The 17815-nt window shown below is 46.1% G+C and overlaps 5 protein-coding genes across 5 annotated transcripts; 2 read left to right on the top strand and 3 right to left on the bottom strand.

Annotated features, from left to right (window-relative positions):
- Positions 1–2534: 2534 nt before the first annotated feature.
- LHYA1_G006525 (Thioredoxin-like protein) lies at positions 2535–3075 on the bottom strand (the record flags this gene model as incomplete). Its single annotated transcript, XM_031151462.1, has 3 exons — positions 2535–2630; positions 2684–2765; positions 2864–3075. 3 exons carry the CDS (start codon positions 3073–3075, stop codon positions 2535–2537), a joined length of 390 nt encoding a protein of 129 aa, XP_031004515.1.
- A 1151-nt stretch (positions 3076–4226) lies between these two features.
- AQY2 (Aquaporin-2) lies at positions 4227–5307 on the top strand (the record flags this gene model as incomplete). The annotated part of the gene is made up of 2 exons (XM_031151461.1): positions 4227–4592; positions 4639–5307. The coding sequence occupies 2 exons, from the start codon at positions 4227–4229 to the stop codon at positions 5305–5307; spliced, it is 1035 nt and encodes a 344-aa protein (XP_031004516.1).
- A 4984-nt stretch (positions 5308–10291) lies between these two features.
- Positions 10292–11130, bottom strand: LHYA1_G006523 (uncharacterized protein; the record flags this gene model as incomplete). Its single annotated transcript, XM_031151460.1, has 2 exons — positions 10292–10572; positions 10608–11130. 2 exons carry the CDS (start codon positions 11128–11130, stop codon positions 10292–10294), a joined length of 804 nt encoding a protein of 267 aa, XP_031004520.1.
- Positions 11131–11711: 581 nt separating this feature from the next.
- On the bottom strand, positions 11712–12029 carry LHYA1_G006522 (uncharacterized protein; the record flags this gene model as incomplete). Its single annotated transcript, XM_031151459.1, has 2 exons — positions 11712–11749; positions 11777–12029. The coding sequence occupies 2 exons, from the start codon at positions 12027–12029 to the stop codon at positions 11712–11714; spliced, it is 291 nt and encodes a 96-aa protein (XP_031004521.1).
- Positions 12030–16823: 4794 nt separating this feature from the next.
- LHYA1_G006521 (uncharacterized protein) lies at positions 16824–17356 on the top strand (the record flags this gene model as incomplete). The annotated part of the gene is made up of 2 exons (XM_031151458.1): positions 16824–16979; positions 17039–17356. The coding sequence occupies 2 exons, from the start codon at positions 16824–16826 to the stop codon at positions 17354–17356; spliced, it is 474 nt and encodes a 157-aa protein (XP_031004519.1).
- Between the last annotated feature and the right edge of the window lie 459 nt (positions 17357–17815).

The raw sequence follows: 17815 nt of genomic DNA, 5'->3' as shown, positions 1-17815 counted from the left end.
TGGTTATGTTATCTACTTTTTGTTTGCTCGACATAGATGTTCGTCTTGTTCATCTTGTGAAATTCAACCAAACGCTTTACATCTACTGTGAAAAGTCTCCACTAGTAGACGTTACAATTTGAAAATAGTTACGTCTAGTCTAGCCTCCAAGCTGCAACATTTTTTTAAACTAGAATCTATAATCTATAATATTTTTATATATTGCGTTTTTATGAGTTAAAGTTTGATCATAGTGTTATATTATTGAATAATACTTATTTAAACATCTATAAACCATATATGTTTACTAAAAGCCCTTTTCCCGTATGGTCGATCAAGTTACGCTGGCAGAAACAAACCCTTATCTATATCCCGAACCAACCTCGATCCAGTGAGTCAGTTATACATCATACTCATCATGACGCGGCGGTCTCGAGTACAACCTATCAAGCTTCCTCTCCGCCTCCTTCTCCAACAATCCAGAACCAATAAACTTATTCTTCGAAAACCTACACATCTCATCCATGAGATCCTTCTCGGCGCGTCGGTGGGCTTCCTCTCGCGTCTTACCTCTATCCAAATGCGGTTTCATCCAGACTCTCTTCCACTCCTCTGGGGAGATTTTAACATTCCGGTATGCTTTTGCGTGGTCGAGGAGATAGGATCGGGAGGGGGCAGAAGACTCGCTAGAAGCAAGTTTCTCGTGGGGGGAGAAAGTGTGGGGAAATATTGAGCGTGTCGGCTCTTTAGAGTCAGAACGCTGCCTTGCTGAAGATTCGTCATGTTTCCTCTCTTTGGGTCTGCGGGAATTTTCAGTCGCTTTGCCTTTGTCTTTAGCCTTCTTTGCTTCTGCGTCGCCTTTGCCGTAACTATGTTTATCCACAATGACATAGATTGTGGTTTCAGGTTCTTTTGAACGACTCGGCTCTTTGGGAGTAGACTCAGATCTGCTCGATCGCGTTCTTGATGAAGGTTCATTGTGTTTCCTCTCCTTGGGTTTACTGGAATCTCCAGCCCCTTCACCTTTGTCTCTGGCCCTCTTCTCGTTGAGCCTCACGAGATCTTCCGCTTCTTCTCTGCTGTAACCATATTTATCCATATAGAATTTGACGCCATATTCTTTTGAGCGTATCGGCGGCTCCTTGCGAGTAGACTCGGGTTTGCTCGACGATGGTTCATGTTCTGACCGATGGGGTCTTCTGGATTCTGGCTCGGGTTCTGCGGTCCTGGATTCGGAATACCCACTCTTATATTTTGGTGCGCGAGCTTCGAATTCCTTGTTAAGTTCGCTCTCGACTGTCTCCTTATCCATTCCCCTCCCTATGAAGTACTTCTTCAATTCTTCTCGTGTAGCGCTTTTCTTGTAGCCATTCCACGCCGCTGGTGCAATGTCAATAGTTTCAGGCTCTTCGTCATCATAAGTGTACGTCAGTTCGTTAAAAGATGATCGATGTTGTGGTCTTGGTGGATGGGATGGCCGTGGTGGTGGGGTATGTTTAGGATCATAGCTAGAGCTATAGTAGCCACCTGAGCCAGCAGATGAGCGATGATATGAACTGCCGAACGGTTCTTCTGTAGGTGGGTATATTTTTGGCATCTCACCAACCCCAGCTGTGGGGTTTGATCTTTTTGATCGGTATTCGTCGTGATTTCTTGACATGATGTGGCGTTGTTGTTTCTTTTGGTACGTCTATAAGAAAGAAAATTTGTAGTTGAAAGATGTGTTATTGTATTTCTAGGATATTGGGGCAGGGTTGCGAAATACGGACCTCAGAAAATATATAGCAATGACGCATTGTTCACTTAATAATAACATTAACAACCTCTTTATATTCACGACCTTCTTTGAGACACAAAAGAACCTATGAATACTAACATAGGTATGCTTTGTTGGTGATTCCTCGAGAATAACAATGCTTTGCTGCATCTTTGGTCCAGACGCTGCATTGACAAGGCGCAAGAACATTCCTCTTATTCTCTTGCACAAGATCACAACAGTAAGTAACCCTTTATACTTTCTTTATCAGAACCACCATAAATACACATCAAAGCTACTCCCTGATACTTAAGCAGCACTTGCCACCACAATGACCTTGCACAAATCCCAAAGACTTCTCTTCCATGAAGTAACCATCAAACCCCCTCAAAAGGTGCCGGCACCACAAATTATTTATATATCTGCTATACTCCAACAAAAAGAGAAAGAATCATCATGCCACACTCGCTGGCAGCCTGCTACGAGATCTGCAACCACCGTGTAGTGCATGTCTTCATACTCTGCCCAACGCATCGCGGTACCGGCGCGTCTTGCAGCTCGTCCTGCTTTGAGGAATTGAGACCGGGTCTCTGCCCGCAATGCTGCGTCACCCCCAAGCAGTCCAAGAAATGGCATGGGGAGATTGACAAGTTGACGGACAAAACCAAAAACTTGACTTTGGGATAGAATTAAATGAGATTTGCGTTCTATTTTGTGTGTTAACACTCTTCTTGTTCCCTTCAAGCCCCTATGTGAAAGCTGTCTATAGCGCGTCCGATCCTTACGCCCCACTTTTGCCTCAAAGATGTTGTTGCGCGTGCTTTGTGTTTGGGCCGACGAAAGCATCCAACTTCTTCTGATTATACACATCCTCTTCCACCAATCTCTCCCATTTCTATGTTTGCGTTAGCATACTTCTACGCCTTGCCTCCGTAGCTTTACACTTACATTTCCCGTGACCTTGATAATCGTAGGTAAATTCGTCACTGAGAATGGTGCTTGCTTCCATGGATTCTCTGCCTTGCGCCATCTGTGACTCTGAGTCAGTTCGATAAACCCTTTCGGGTGAATAATCACTCCTCTCTTCGCTCTCAAGTGATTGTCCCTGTGCACAGAAAGGTGGCTTACTCATCCTGCTGTCCGGCATAAACCACCTTCACGACCTCTCCTCTGTCCGCAAACTTCGCATCGACCAACGGCTCAGCATCCCTACAGTCGCCGCACCAGGACCTTCCGTTGACATGCGAAGCGTAGACGACCAAGAATGAAGGCTGGGAGCTCGTTGAGTCAAGAGACTGGGCAATAGCGGACGGGGACTCGGTTGAGACTTGAAGCGGCATATTGAATGTGGTAAAAGTGTTGTGGTCGTGTTTTTCAAAGCGTGAGGAAATCGCGACGCGCAAGCACGCAAGAGAAGACGACGAAAAGAAATGACCTACTCGTAAACTAACTTATATTGGGCATTTCACATATCTCTAGGCTTGTTAATTATACTCGTATTTCATGAACATTCACGAACGATTATTAAGTGAGTTATCTATCAGATCTAGTCATTCTTTCAGTGTTTCAAATGGATTGCCTCTAATCCGGGGTTCAGCGGCAGTCCACGGTCATATTCACGGTCCGTGTGCCACTCCACTTACTGATCGCTTAGTCAGCGCCGCTTAGAATTCAGCCAGACCAGACCTAGCGAGTTTTGGCGCATACACGTGACTTCATCCCGCATACTTTTTCTCCTACGTAGAGCCAGACCAGACTCGCCACGCCACAACCACGGCTCACCAGTCTTCTCCCCTCTTGAATTCGACGCTTGCACATGGATAACTGCCCTTCCGAATGCCATTGCCGTTTACTTTTTTGCGGATTGATGTCAAGTGACGAATCATTTTTTAACATATTCCATACTGGTTCACAGACACTGGCGAGCCCGTCGTCTCAGAACACGGTGGACGATGAAAAAGAGCTTTCAGCCTCTCGGGGAATGTGCCCCTCCACGGGATTGATTGGTGGGGGAGGGGTCAATGGTCATTGTCCTTATCAGGAACAAGTTTTCAATTTTGTCCATAAACAGCGTGTGAATCTACGACGACTAAAGTATAGTCAACAAACAATAGTCATCGATTCCGATCAAATTCATCCTCTGTCACTCCTTTTCGAAGCACTCTCCCCCAAATTCCCTGTTTTCCGCGTATAGGGGTGCGCTATATTCTGTCTAAGTTTTGGTACAAAACTAAAAGGGTGCGGAAACGTCCAAATGTTTAAGTCTGTAAGCCACATCGAGGCGCGACATGACAGTAGCGGACGATCGCAGCTACCTAAACGTGAACGTTCCCCAACGCAAACGCGAGACAAGAAACAACCTCGTCATAGAAGCCATCTTAGAGTTCTACGCTTGTGCAATACATATTATCTCTCGGTAAGCCCAGATCTCATTGAGTCTCAATTCTCTTCTCCTTTAAATTCGGCTTTTATACAATAAAGTCTCTCCAATATGAATATCTCACTTCCCGGCCGACACGGGCTAGGAAAGACTCTTACTAACCTTTCTAAAGGCGGACGTCCTTCTCCTAAAACATGGGCAAACACAATATTAGCCAAAGTACCCGCTAATTCTCGAGGTCATATTGTTGCTGCAATTGGTGAATTTGCCGGCACAATTTTCTTCCTCTTCTTCGCATTTGCGGGGACGCAGGTTGCAAACATCTCTTCGAATACAAACACTGGTTCCCAAATCACGACGACCGTGGAACAGAAAAACCCCGCTCAATTATTGTACATCAGTTTGAGTTTTGGTTTCTCATTAGCAGTCAATGCATGGGTCTTCTTCAGAATCAGTGGCGGTCTATTCAACCCAGCCGTGAGCCTTCAATATCCCTGCCAACACTTATTCTAACATTCTACAGGTCACTTTCGGAATGTGGCTCATCGGATCTATTACGGTTGCACGAGCAATTCTTCTGAGCGTTGTCCAATGTCTCGGTGCCATCGTTGCGGCAGCTTTAGTCAAAGCTCTGTTCTCCGGTGGTCTGAATGTTAGCACGACACTCAGCGCTACGACTTCAGTGGTACAGGGTTTCTTTATTGAGGTGATCCTCACCGCCCAACTGGTGTTTACAATCTTCATGCTTGCGGCAGAGAAGCACGCAGGAACCTTTATTGCTCCTGTCGGTATCGGGCTTGCCTTGTTCATCGCTGAGCTTACCGGCAAGTCACCTCTTGTTCTTTACAGCCTCGAAGACGGAATGTTAACAGAAATAGGCGTCTTTTGGACCGGAGGCTCACTCAATCCAGCACGTTCGCTAGGACCATCGGTCGTTGTGAAAAGCTTTCCCAGTTATCACTGGATATACTGGATTGCTCCGTGCGCTGGATCTCTATTGGCAGCAGCGTTGTACAAGTTGGTCAAAAGTCTGGAATACGAAAACATCACCCCAGATCCCGAGGCCGACACACTCACACGTGCAGTTGCGCCCGATGGATCAAGTTCCGAGCCCCCAAGAAGCGACCCAATTACCAATAGCAGCGACCGCTCCGATGATACGTACGTGGCCGCGGAGCGGAAGGCCTCCTGATGTGGGAACATGTATGCCGAGATTGGAGAGGAGTATTCGGTGAGTAATGCAATGCCAGGAAAAATTAGCGATAATTTGCAACCTGAATCCATCAGGGAGATGCGATTTCCTAACGGCCTAAAGCGGGTAAAGGTCACAAAAACACCTTCATAGAAATAATTGAATTCATGTGTGCTCAGTCCCCCTTCTATAATTTCAGGCCAAGTTATTTGTGAAGACAAAAATCTTGTTCACGGACATTATTTCTTGCGCAAAGGACGAAATTGATGAGCTAGTCGCTATAAACCTCTCTTAATACTATACTCTTGTTTCCTTGCCCCACACAATGGGACAGCCCCTTCAGCCCGACCCCGTCTCTTAAGGTACCACGTCTATATCCCCACTCCTCCACTCATCGTGTGGTTCTAAAACTTTGTTACATGATTATTTTGTGTACACGCACTAATAGCGTTGAGATTTGAACGTGTTCTCAAAAGTTTTTTTAATTCTTAGGGGATAGATATGTAGTGATGCAGAGTTACTTCTACTTCCCCGGCTATATCCTTTTCAGGTACAAAATCCAAGGCCGAAGATACCTAATTGCTGATAGGAATCACGCCGAACGCCTTTGCCGTCCAAGGACACCAAAATAAGAAATGCTCGTCGTAGACATGCCCATTCCTCGTTGTCTCATCAATCAAAGAGAAACACCACATACCAAAAAACCGCAAAATATGTCCATTGGTTTATCCAACTCAAAGAAACCCATCCAATCATCGTCGACCCTTTCGCAAGTACAACAAAATGAAAAATGATCGCTCGACCCTTATTTGCCCCAGCGTCTTCGATTCACGTTAAGTATCAATAACATTACCTTAAATGCCAAACTCGAGATACATCGTCTGACCATAATGATTGCGCTTCCCAGCCTCATCAAGAAGGGGTCTGATCTTGGCATCAAAGTTCTCTTCCGTGACATCTTCCCTATTCCACCTGCCCTCCCTACCAAGCATCCTGAGGCGCAGAACACGAATCTCCACCTCTAGATTGGAATAACCCCCAAATTCGAATTCCTCCATAATGGCATTTTGCACGTCAACCATGGAGTATTGACTGCTGGAGACTGTGATGGTTTTTGTGGGGACTGTGCGACTGCCTCGGATGCAGCTGTGCCGTCTGCGAGCATTCGGATGCTCCATCGGACTGGGAAGTTTTCGAGAGCGTTGATTGATGGGAGAGGGCTGGTCTGAGTGCTGGCCTTGGGGAAGTCCTGGGGGAAGTGGCGTCTGATGGCGGCACCGGGATACAGGTGGCGTTTGCTGATGACTTGGCTATTGTCAGACTCGACATCGTCTTCGTCTTCGTCCTCTGGGTCGTATTTGATGTCCTCTGATCCGTATTTCATGTCTAACATGGTTGCATCCCATTGTTTGGTCAACCTGCGTGTACTGCTAGTGTCGCTGGGCGAGGGAGATGCTTCGCTGGCGGTATTGGGTGTGTAGTGCTTGCTCGAGACTTCGCTATCGGGAGTCTCATCTTCGCTTTCGTCCTCGGATTGATTTTGGATGCCGAGCACTTTTGCTTCCCATGCCTTGTTCATCTGGGAATGCTTCGGAGATTCGCTGGGGGTGGCTTCGGGTGAAGCCATCGTGCTGCTTGAGGGGTTCTCTGATGAACGTAAAGATGCTCTTGTAGTAAAGGATAAAGATAAAGTAGATTGCTGCCGGGATAGCTCTGGAGTTGCGTCAATGGAGGACCAAGTAAAGGAAGTGGGAGAAACCGAAGGCTGCTCGAATGAAGAAGGTGCGATGGGCGAGGAGGCTAGATGTGAATGTGAAGATGCTGTAGTAGACGAGGACTTTCTATTCCGGACATTTCGCTTCCGAGTCATGACAGTTGATTTATGAATGTTGGGTCTTGACATTTTCCTACAAATGACTTTCCCGGCGACTTTGATGCTCTTGGTCTTCTTAGCTTCCTTGTTCACCACCGGCGACACAGGAACAGCACTCGATTTTCTCCTACTCCATCCCATTTCCTTCGCAATCCAAGCCGGTGGTGTCTCCTCATCAGTTACACCTCCCGTGATACTTCGCCGCGCATATTGCCCTTCACCATACCAAGTACCTTCCAGAATCGCCCTGTCTTCTAAACACCGTTGTCTCCAGCCTGCATCCGATATATCTCTCCTATCGTGCTGCATGCGCGGAATAACATCTCTCGAGGGACTCCCGCTTCTTCGAGGATAGCGTCGTCCAGAAACACAAAGCGCTCATTGCCAGGCCGAAACATGCCGCGAGGACAGTATATCGTACTAGCGTAGTACTGGCGCTGAAGTCGATCGATTCTGAGAAGTGAGAGAACCTCAACGGGAGTGAGATCTTTACCGGTGATTTCGCCCTTTTCGCCCCCAGGAAGACTTAGGGCTTTCTGAAGTAAATCGGGGTCTCCTAAGTTGCAGCATCTTGTTCGATATGCAACATGTGGAGCATAAGGATGATGTTTTATGTCTATCGGAAGACTAGTGGAAGAAGTGGTAGAAAATTTACTCTGTAAAGCAGCGGAAAACCGCGTTGTGGGCATGTTGAATGGCGCGTATTCTTGCTTTGCTCAGAATTGTTTTTATAGAGCTGTATCAAATATCGAAGTCTTGTTATGTAATAGAAATTCCTGATTCTGCGCTGTGGTACATTTTTGGTAAAATACTAGATAGGGCTGTCTTTTATAGACGTAAAGAAAGAAGCAGCTCCGAGACACAACCTAGAGCTTGTTACTCAATTGGGTTTAGGGGCAATTTTACTCACGGCGGAAGGATATCGACTGGTCGAGACTACCCAATTCACAGATGGCGTGCTTATATTAGATGGATAATATGTATTCATGTGCCGTTGGTCAGCTTCAATTTATTTTGTTTGACAGGAAAATTGTGAACCCCCGCAACAGTAATCAAGGACAATAGGAGAGATAGGGGCATTAAGCGAGAAGGAGGGCGACATGGCCTAATACAAAGTCATCGTGACAGAAATTTACTGGATGAGACAATCTAATGTTCCAGTTGAACGAGACTTTTAGATTAAGTACCTAATAACAAAAAAAACTTGAAGCCGTATTCACTATAGACTTGTTAAAGACCTGCGACTTGCAACAAAACTTATACCACATCATAAAATCAATCACTAGATAGATATGTGAAAGTGATGAACACGCTGAATTGAATGTGTCGTCGTATTTTGAAATATCCGATTTGCAATAAAAACATCTGCAATTACTAAATCCGGAAAAAGTGCCCAATTGAGGTTCATTGTGAATGAGTGGAAGTATATCTCAAAATACGACATGCAACAAAATCCTAGTTTCCTAAACAAGACTGATCATAAGTATAAAGTGAATACGTGTAAGTGTCTTCGAAAATGCGATATGCAACAAAATTCCGATTTTGTATATAGTATCAGCCAAAGTGAATAGGTGGAAGTTGTTTCGAAAATGCGAATTGCAACAAATCGGTAGAAAGAATCTTGAATATGAGAAAGCTACTTAGACTAGCTAGCTTATAATTCTTCATAACATGATATGGAATTCCATAAGACGTCTATTCTTCTTGCCTAAATCAAGCTGTAGCTTTAAGTAAGAGCAGCCAAGCGATAAGATGGAGATCCTTGAAATAGTAAGCTAAATATAGCTACATAGTAAAGAAAAGCAGAGTCTTTGTTTGACAGACCTTTGATAATCAACCGTATCTAGCGTAAGAAAAAGGATCGCTATCCTTAAGCTTCCTTTGTCTCTACTAAGCCAGAAATGAAAATCATGGATAGCTTATTTCTTTCAGCTTTGGAAGCTATTGGCGAATTATCATAATAAGCTTATTGTTTTGCCAAATGCCAATGAGCTCTTTGGACCAGCGATCCCTTACTCTTCCAATGAGGCGTGAGTTGGGGAATTTGCAGGCTGAGTCTTATGTCAGATTTCTGCTGCATATAGACTGGACGCAGTTACTATGTTGTGTTTGTCAGCTTCAACTGCACATTTTATTGATACTTCAAGGTACTGCACATATCGAAGTCCATTCCATCATGGTATAATAGACTAGTCAGTGGGAATAAGCTAGGAGAATACTCATACTCCCTTTAGGCTACTATGGAGGGAACAAACAACACAACCGCGAACTCTGGCCTAGGATCTGACTTTCAGTATCATCATGATAAAACCATATATGTTAAAACCATAGTGTGTTTAAGTGAGCGTGTAGAAGATATAGTTCTAAGATACAGCAGCAGAAGCCCCTTTTAAAAGAGCTGTCACAGAGAAGCTGCAGCCCAAGTTCACGTGACTCTCATCCCTCTGTAGCCCCACTTCTTCACAACAACTCTGATTTGATATTCCCCACTTATACTCGATAAGATACTTTGGGTATATATATATGGGGGAGTAATTTGTAAACTAGTCGAAGATAAAGTGTCAATTCGCCCTCACGTATTGCGAAATTCTGCACCTGGATAAGGACTCGAAGCAAATGAATTGGAAACAATGAGGGGTTCGCGAAAAGGAATAAATCTCGTTATATCAGATGACGAGCATGTCATTACTGGAACTAAGCTGACGTGATTCCAATTAGCTGGAAGATCGCAATAGCAGAGATGATTGGAACAGGAAATAAATACTCCAAGATGAAGCTGTTTAGCTGCTGCAGCGGAAGAAAAACAGAAATCAATTCTTTGGTCATGGAAAAATCACTGAAAGCAAGTAAGTTAAGTCAAGTTAATTCGTTCCGCAATCTATGGCATCTCCAACAAAACTAAAGAGCTTGAAGTTTTCGGACTATCCATATCCAGGACCCAATCTACCATCCATGGGCCAAAAACAAAACAAAGGAACCCTTAACGCCAGCGAGTGAGGGATGAAGCCAACCAGCACTTGGTTTGGTCCATGATCAAGTCCGTATCCATTCGGAATTGCTAGCTAGCTCTTTATCATTCTTCTGAAAGGGGTATTTTCGGGAGGCCGTAAATTAAATAATACGAATTGGAAGCAAAGGAAATCTTGGTTGAGTGATGATGCTGTATTCGAGTTGGTGGCGTTGGGTGTCTATGTTGAGGGATATTTCGATGTGGGAGTCGCCGTCAAGGGTCTCTACCATCTCTCCTAATGCCCATGATATCTCACCATATGGTGATATGACTGTGGATAGGTTTCGGCCAGCGAGATCCTTCCGAAAGTGAGGGAACATATTTAGTTCAAGGATCTCGGGTGTCCAATCTCGGCGGCCCTCGAATTCTCCTTGCTGATCATCTGGTTGATATGGTTTTTATCTTGTTAAAAGCCACTGCTGATCGAGGTATCCCCTCTGCCTCTCGTGACTGAAGTGAGATATTCATCACATTCTTCGAGCTCAAAAGGCGTGATGGGTCCTGGACTTCCAGCTGGCATTAACTTTGGACTGTCCGGTTTAGGCATTTGGATATGGAATCCAAGACCTTTACCCCCGGTACGTGACTTTGCCTGTCTAGCTTGGACGATCATGTCTCGTTGATATTGTTGTAGCTTTCTCTTCACATCGCTGCTGTTTCTCTCATGTCCGGATGACTTTTGTCTCTTGGACCTTTTGTCAGTGTCTGACGGGAGGGTCAAGTTTGTTGGAAGGAGAGGAGCGGCGGCGGAAGTTGGAGTAGATACTCTAGTAGTTGCGGGCGAATTGTAGTTTGAAGGGTAATATTTGCCAGCTGGTATACCAAGAGAATCGATAGTTGCTGAAGCAGTGGGCTGGACTAAATCGAAGGGGACCGAAGTGGCAGCCCTGGGTGTGATCTCTGAGCCGGGGGAGGACATGACGGATGACGAAGCCGACATGTTCGAAGGAGAGCCAGGAGTTGAGCTTCTTGAGAAGCCGTAGTGGTGTTCTTTGTAGGTCTTTGAGAAATCGTCGTGATCTGGAAAGTAACCCCTATCAAAATATCGAGTCAGTAATTAGCACTTGTGGACACTGACGGCGACCTTATCTAAAGCCGAGGACTGTTGCTCTCCACGGAAGAAAAAAGTGGCGGAATAGATGCACCAAAACTGGCTTGTCTATTCCGCCAATTTTTTCTTCCGTGGAGAGTGTTGTTAAGGCGGTACCCTTGTTGAGTAGGTACGTACTTTCTATGATCACCTCGTCCGGTCAAGGGTGTGTATGCAGAAGGCACGTTTCTTAGTGGCATTTCTATAGCGATGGGCTTGCTTCTCTGCCTCGACGGAGTACTTGTATCTTCGAACTTCTGTGGTCGTGACACAGGACTGCCTAGGTAGAAGAGTAAAGTATCAGCCAGTGTTCCCGAAGCCAAGGTGCCAGCAAGCAAGGACTGGCGTATGTGGCGGCGGTGGTAGCGCAAGCCTTTCCCGTCATGAACCTGGTGAACAGGGCGAATCATGCACAACCCCACTATTCGTGTTCACTGCCTTGGCTTGGCTTGCACTTTCACTGCCTTAACTTTCACTTGCACTTTCTTTCACTTACCAAGAGCGACGATGCACGGAGATGAAGCGCTGCCAGATTTACTGACATGGTCCTTCACAGGCGCCGTATTCCCTTCGGCAGTTGAGCCTGTGTTCATTGTTCGTAGCGACGTGCCAAAGGAGTCGTCGCTTTTGGAGGAGACATTCGACGATGCTGAGCTGGTACGAGCAAAGGATGGACGTGGGCTCCGGCTTGGTGTCTGCTGTGCTGCGGAGGCCAGATATGACGCTGGCTTGAGAGAGCGACTGGCCATGCTACTGTAGATGAGTGGAGTGGATGGGTTTGGGGACTGGACTGGTGTCTGGTGGTTCGTACTGTAGGAAGATTACTAGGGCTCGTGATTGCTGATGATGCCCGTCTTGAGATTGGCGACCCCACCCGGAGGCACTGTCCGGACGGCTGGCTGGTGGGCTGGTGGGCTTGTGGTTTAAGCCTGAAGTGGCCGCTGGGATTCGGATCTCGTGCCGAATTGCAGGTTGGGTTGGGCGGTCGGTGTAGCCTGAGTCGTAGGTACGTACCTACGAATGCCTACAGATAGTGGAACGCGAAATACAAGAATGGCTGGAGTGAAGTCGAAGTGTGTGTGTGTGTTTGTTGTGTTGTTGCGGTTGCTGAGGGATATCTCCAAAGAGGAGTTACCTAGGTAGGTACCTAAGTGAGTTCGATTTCGTCTAGACGATTAAAGTTGTTGGGCGGATTCAGTAGATGACATCAAGGTGACAAAGAAGCAAGAAGTAAGAAGCATGTTCGTTCTTTCTTCAAGAATTATTTTCGGTGGATATGACTGAATAATTAAGGTCTCTTTCGCTTCCGCGCCGTGTACTCGTACTCTAGTAGTAGCTCCCGCTTTTTAGGGGTCTTGGGTATCTGTTGCGTTGTCGCCGCAGCTATTTCTTTATCTGGTCCCGTCTTGTCTCGTCTCGTCGGGTATTTTTATATTATTATATGGAGTATCGTCGTCACTTCCATTGTGGGCTGGCGGCTCTGACTCAATGAGGAGTGAGATGCGATGCGGCGCGGTGCAGTGCAGTGCAGTGCAGTGCAGTACAGTACTGTACGTACAGTATGAATAATGTGACGAGATTAGATTAGATGAGATGAGATCTGCAAGATGCGCAGAGGAAGGTCGACTCTTTCCTCCAAGTTTACTGTACTTGTGTTCTTTGCTTTGCTTTGAACAACACAAGCCGTTCTTTCTTTCGCCTTAAGTTTATGACACCCCGTCCTATTACTATATATATTTAGATCTCCCTCTAAAGCTGTAAGATCGATGAGACACCTTGCTATCACGGGCAGCCTCTTAGATAAGCCCTGCATCCACTCTTCGCAGATTCTTGCCCCCTCTATACAAAGGCGACCCACCTCGAAATGCAGTTCATTATCCATCCATTTGTTCCCTGCCCGTCAAACGTGGAAACTTCTCTGCCTTGCACTTGCACTTGCCTTGCACCGCTACTCCTTACCCTTCCTGTACTTCATCATCATTCCTCCCCCAAACATATGCAAGCCCGAACTCGCTGCATGAATTTCTTCATTCTTTCTAGCATTCTCCAATGAAACCACCCGTCTTACCGATTTACGAGTAACGTTTTTTACCAGCGTGCATGGCAATGACACAACGATTGTCTGTAGATCTCCTTCTCTTAGGCGCGGGGCGGAGCGTCTTCAGTTTCAGGCTCGCTATTAACCGCAGATCTCAAAGTCCCCACTCCAACTTTCCGGGATGGCAATTTGGTGGCATCTTTCGCGACGTTTGAATTTTTGTTCACTTTGTAAATTTTCCCAAGTGGGCATCCGATTCCGAATCTTTTGACTCATATGTGATGCTATTAATGAAGTTCGTTGTTAGAATTCCACGGCGAAAGTTAAGTTCATGCGGACGAGGTACATGCAACTGCCTGCCGCAAACGGAACTTGGTGCGGGAAGTAATACGATTACGGGTTTACGAGTTGAAGGCTATTCCCATCAGAATCTCGAGGGACTTGATGATCATTTGCAAGACACCATCAATTCTATTATAGCGCCAACGTGGTACTTCGTATATGTTACCTCGTAATTTTCCCCAAGAGCTCCACAGTTGGAGGGTGAGTATGAGGATCTAATCGTGCCCCCCTGACCTCCATAGTGGTGGTATGCAAATCTTCTACACCAAACCTCTTTCCCGCAGTACTTGTCTTATGCGACCTCTTCATTCCATAGGTTCCTATCCTGTCTGTTGAAGGCGTTGTTGCATACCTCTCAAGTGCCCCCTCCCCGGTGCTTGGTACAACCACATTTACCCGGCTTCGAATCGGGCACTAATGCATCTCAACTGCTTCCATGTCTTCCTATTTGCGCCGGCTTGTTTCAAAAAAAGTCCTTCGATGGATAGTATCACAAGATCACCGTACTGCCTTCATTTCTAGTGGCGCGAGACCTTTGTCAAGCGGATGATCTTCATCAATGTCTTCAGACTTTAAGTGCCGAAACCCCTATGCTACCACTTCTAAGCGGTGACTGAAGAACTCGCTCCTTAAATCACCACATAACGCTGGGAGCCAAGATGGTTCCTTTCTGGTGATCTCGATCTTTAATGAGACAACCAGTCAACAGCTGCCAGCCTGGGCCTCGCGAGCCAAACTACCCGCTTTTCATGGTGATCTTTGGTCCGCAAGAGTCTGCATTCTGGGGATCAGTTGCTTCGCTGTGTTTGAGTAATCCCGGGAAGAGTTGCAACACAACATACTCGACCCTAATATTCCTTCAAGCTTCGAGAATCGAGATGATACAACATCGATCGGAAATATTATATCGCCATCTGAGACCTGTCGGGCCTGGTTCTCTTTCGAGGTTCTAACATTTTCAACCCAGAGCGCAGTTCTTTAACTCTTGCAAGTACAAGGCCTCTTCTCATAACTCAAAACAAAGTCCTGTCTTGGGGAGTTAGTTACTGCATCCCATTTACACCAGGTCCGGATTCCAGAGACCTTGTAGACTATACGGTTCTCTCCCAAATACCGTCCAGCATGACCTACCGCATCCTAGGGCATTAATATACCTCAATACATCAGCAGAACATTCCACATCCACATCCACCTAATCTCTATTTCCAGTAAGATACTTCCCTTTCACGTACGCACATCGCTGTTCCCATATCCATTCCGGTTTTTAGCCATCTGAATCCTCAACCTCCTCATTACTTCCTCGCCCTTATAATCCCATCCTCGAAGCATTACCCGCATGCCCACCACTACCGTGGCTTGTCTCTCGTATTCTCTCTGCCAGAGCGCGTCTCATTTTCACGAATACAACGAATTGTAAGGCTGCAATATCTTCTTGCCTCTTGCATCATTTGAAGCTTGAATACTGATAGGGAGTGAGATATATTGGCATGCTATGGCAAAAGGTTATTTGAAAGATGTTGATGCGCATCTCTCTTTGAATGCAAATGGCAACTTCTCGCCATTGCGCATCTATATACAGCTTAGAGATGGAATAAATATGTCGAAGACTTTCATTGCTGCCAGTACTTTCCAGCTTGACATTTTGAAGTTTTGAAGAAAGCATTACAGGTTCTATAAAGCACTAGAGATCATTGGCAATCTCTGCGGACTTCAAGGCGAGTTTTCCCTTACTGTTGATGCTCTGGAAAGTTCTATATCTTTTGTCTCAAACCACGGTCCACGGCATACATGAGGAATCTTTGTCCTAATCAGTTTCTCGTTCCTCACTACTTACATACTAATGGACTTGGCAACTGCCCTGACTCTGCAGAGCTCGACTTGGCCGGTAGCACTCGTCATTTCCGCGGCAGAACTTGATCAACAATAAAGGGAAAGAAGGCATGGCCCAACCTCTAAGGCTGAAAGACACATTTGGCTGTAAGGAGTTCATTGCAATACTATTCAAGACGAGAACACTATCGAGTTACTGGTTGAAGAGGGCCACCATTTGATAGGCGAGGTAGCGAAAAGGATATGGGCGTTGGATAACTGGATCATTGTATCATGGACACGATAAATGTAAAGGATGGGTCCATCTCTGGGTAGGAGACTTCGATGTGGGAAGAGAAGGTGTCAACCGAGAGCTGATACAAGGCGAAACCATGCCGAGGAGGAGTTTAGGTAGACTGGCAATTAACAGAACGGGCAATCTGACAGTCGAGGGAGACTTGGGGGGTGGGAGGTGAAATGGTCAGAGGATGGCGAATGCTTTTCTCTCGTGCGTACAGACTTGGAGAACATTCGGGGGGGGGGGTTATAGTTAAGGACGAGGAGAGATCTGCCAACAATAGGTAGTAACTGATATATGCGAGGGCTTCAAGAGCTGGATCATCCATACACATCTCGAATATTAATATTGCCCGCATTATAACCATAACTTCTGGAAAGCGTAGACACTATTAAACTTCGGGTACTTTTCACTTACACTCGTGACATGAACTAAATTAAAGGTTCAAACCCCACATACCGAAGTAACAATTTTGAAGCATTGCATTTCAAGAAAGCGGTGATGCCTCACTATTCCCGGCTCGTGTCAAAGCACGCCCCCACCCCACTATCGAAATCCAGGGTCCTAGCACACCCTGTAGCATATTTCGTCATAGGGCGCCATTATCCTGGTTTGCGACGACAGCGACCGCCCTCATTTCCACGTCCTACGCGAAGGAGTACTGTATTGTTCTCGGCGCCAACAACCTGAAAAGGATTGGACATTGAATGCGGTTCTTGGCACGGCGTGCACCTCGCGCAGCGTCATAGGAGTGAGTATCTGGGAAGGTGCCTTCCTTAGTATCCTTACACGCGCGTGAATGTTTATCTGCCACACCTTACCCACGGTCTGGCCTGCTTTTGTGATTCAGTCCACACCGACGACGTGTATTGTGATACAGTAACAGCATTCCTGTCAATCACATACAGTTAACTACCTATATACCTCGCGCCAACAAACGATCGCGCGACCTTTGCAGAAACAATTGGAATACATCTACAGCGACATCGAAAGCGACGAGAAATAATTACGGAGCACCTCGTACAACGATAGGAATACCTTGAGCAAGCAGCTAAAATGGGACTCCTTGGAGGTGTCGAAATGGGCCTCTCCTATATCGCACACTCTGTCTTCCGCTTCATCCAACTGGTCCTCGCCCTCACGGTCTGTGGTCTCTACGGTGTTGATCTGCATGCGGCCAATAAGGAGCATAAATACAGCGACGGGAAATGGGTTTGTCTTTCTTTTTTCCTGCTCAAGTAGTCATTTTACTAACAAGTCACTCTTCTCAGGTCTACGCAGAAGTGACCGCCTCCCTCTCAGCCGTCACGGCGCTCCTCTACCTCATCCCCTTCGTCTCGCGCATCGGGCTCCTCTTCATCTGGGACACGATCCTGTTTATCCTCTGGATTGCCTTGTTTGGCGTGTTTGGCAATATGTATATCCATGAGCGTGCTGAGGGGGATGGGGGCGTGCAGCGCATGAAGAACGCGGTGTGGGTTGATTTGGTTAATGCGCTGTTGTGGCTGTTTAGCGCGGTGGGCATGGCGGTGTTTTGGGCAAGGAGTAGGGGCGGGAGGAGTAGGTGGACGGGGAGGGCTGCTGTTTAGATGGGGTGTGGTGTAGAGGGAGAAGATATGGGAGGATGGGGGAATGGGGTTATGGATTATGGATTATGGATTATGCATCTATGAGGGATGGTGATGGGTGGGTAATGCACGCCTGGTGTTCTTTTTCTTCTCTTTCTATGGCCGTTCATATACCATTTTGCATGCATGCGTTTTCGTTGCTTTTGAAGATACCAATACCATTATTGTTTCCTTGCGTACCTTATTATTACTCCAGATATACAAATAATGCTATCCTTGTTTCAAAAATAAACTTATCCATGTCACTTCCCCGTTCCTAAGACTCAATATGGAATCAAAAGTCAAGGTGCAAAGTTAGCTATAGTACCCCCTCTTATCTTTGAAGTACCTGTATGCTCCTTCTGTCTTTCTCAATTTTAACTCCAGCATCTTCAAGGTAGTTATATAACACGTTATCGCAGGGCACATGACTTTGCTCTT

The sequence above is a fragment of the Lachnellula hyalina genome (assembly GCF_007821495.1).
Source record: "Lachnellula hyalina strain CBS 185.66 chromosome Unknown contig00087, whole genome shotgun sequence".
In the NCBI taxonomy this organism is placed as follows: domain Eukaryota; kingdom Fungi; phylum Ascomycota; class Leotiomycetes; order Helotiales; family Lachnaceae; genus Lachnellula; species Lachnellula hyalina.
Note: the sequence above shows the minus strand (reverse complement) of the source record. Positions and strands in the feature narration are given on the sequence as shown.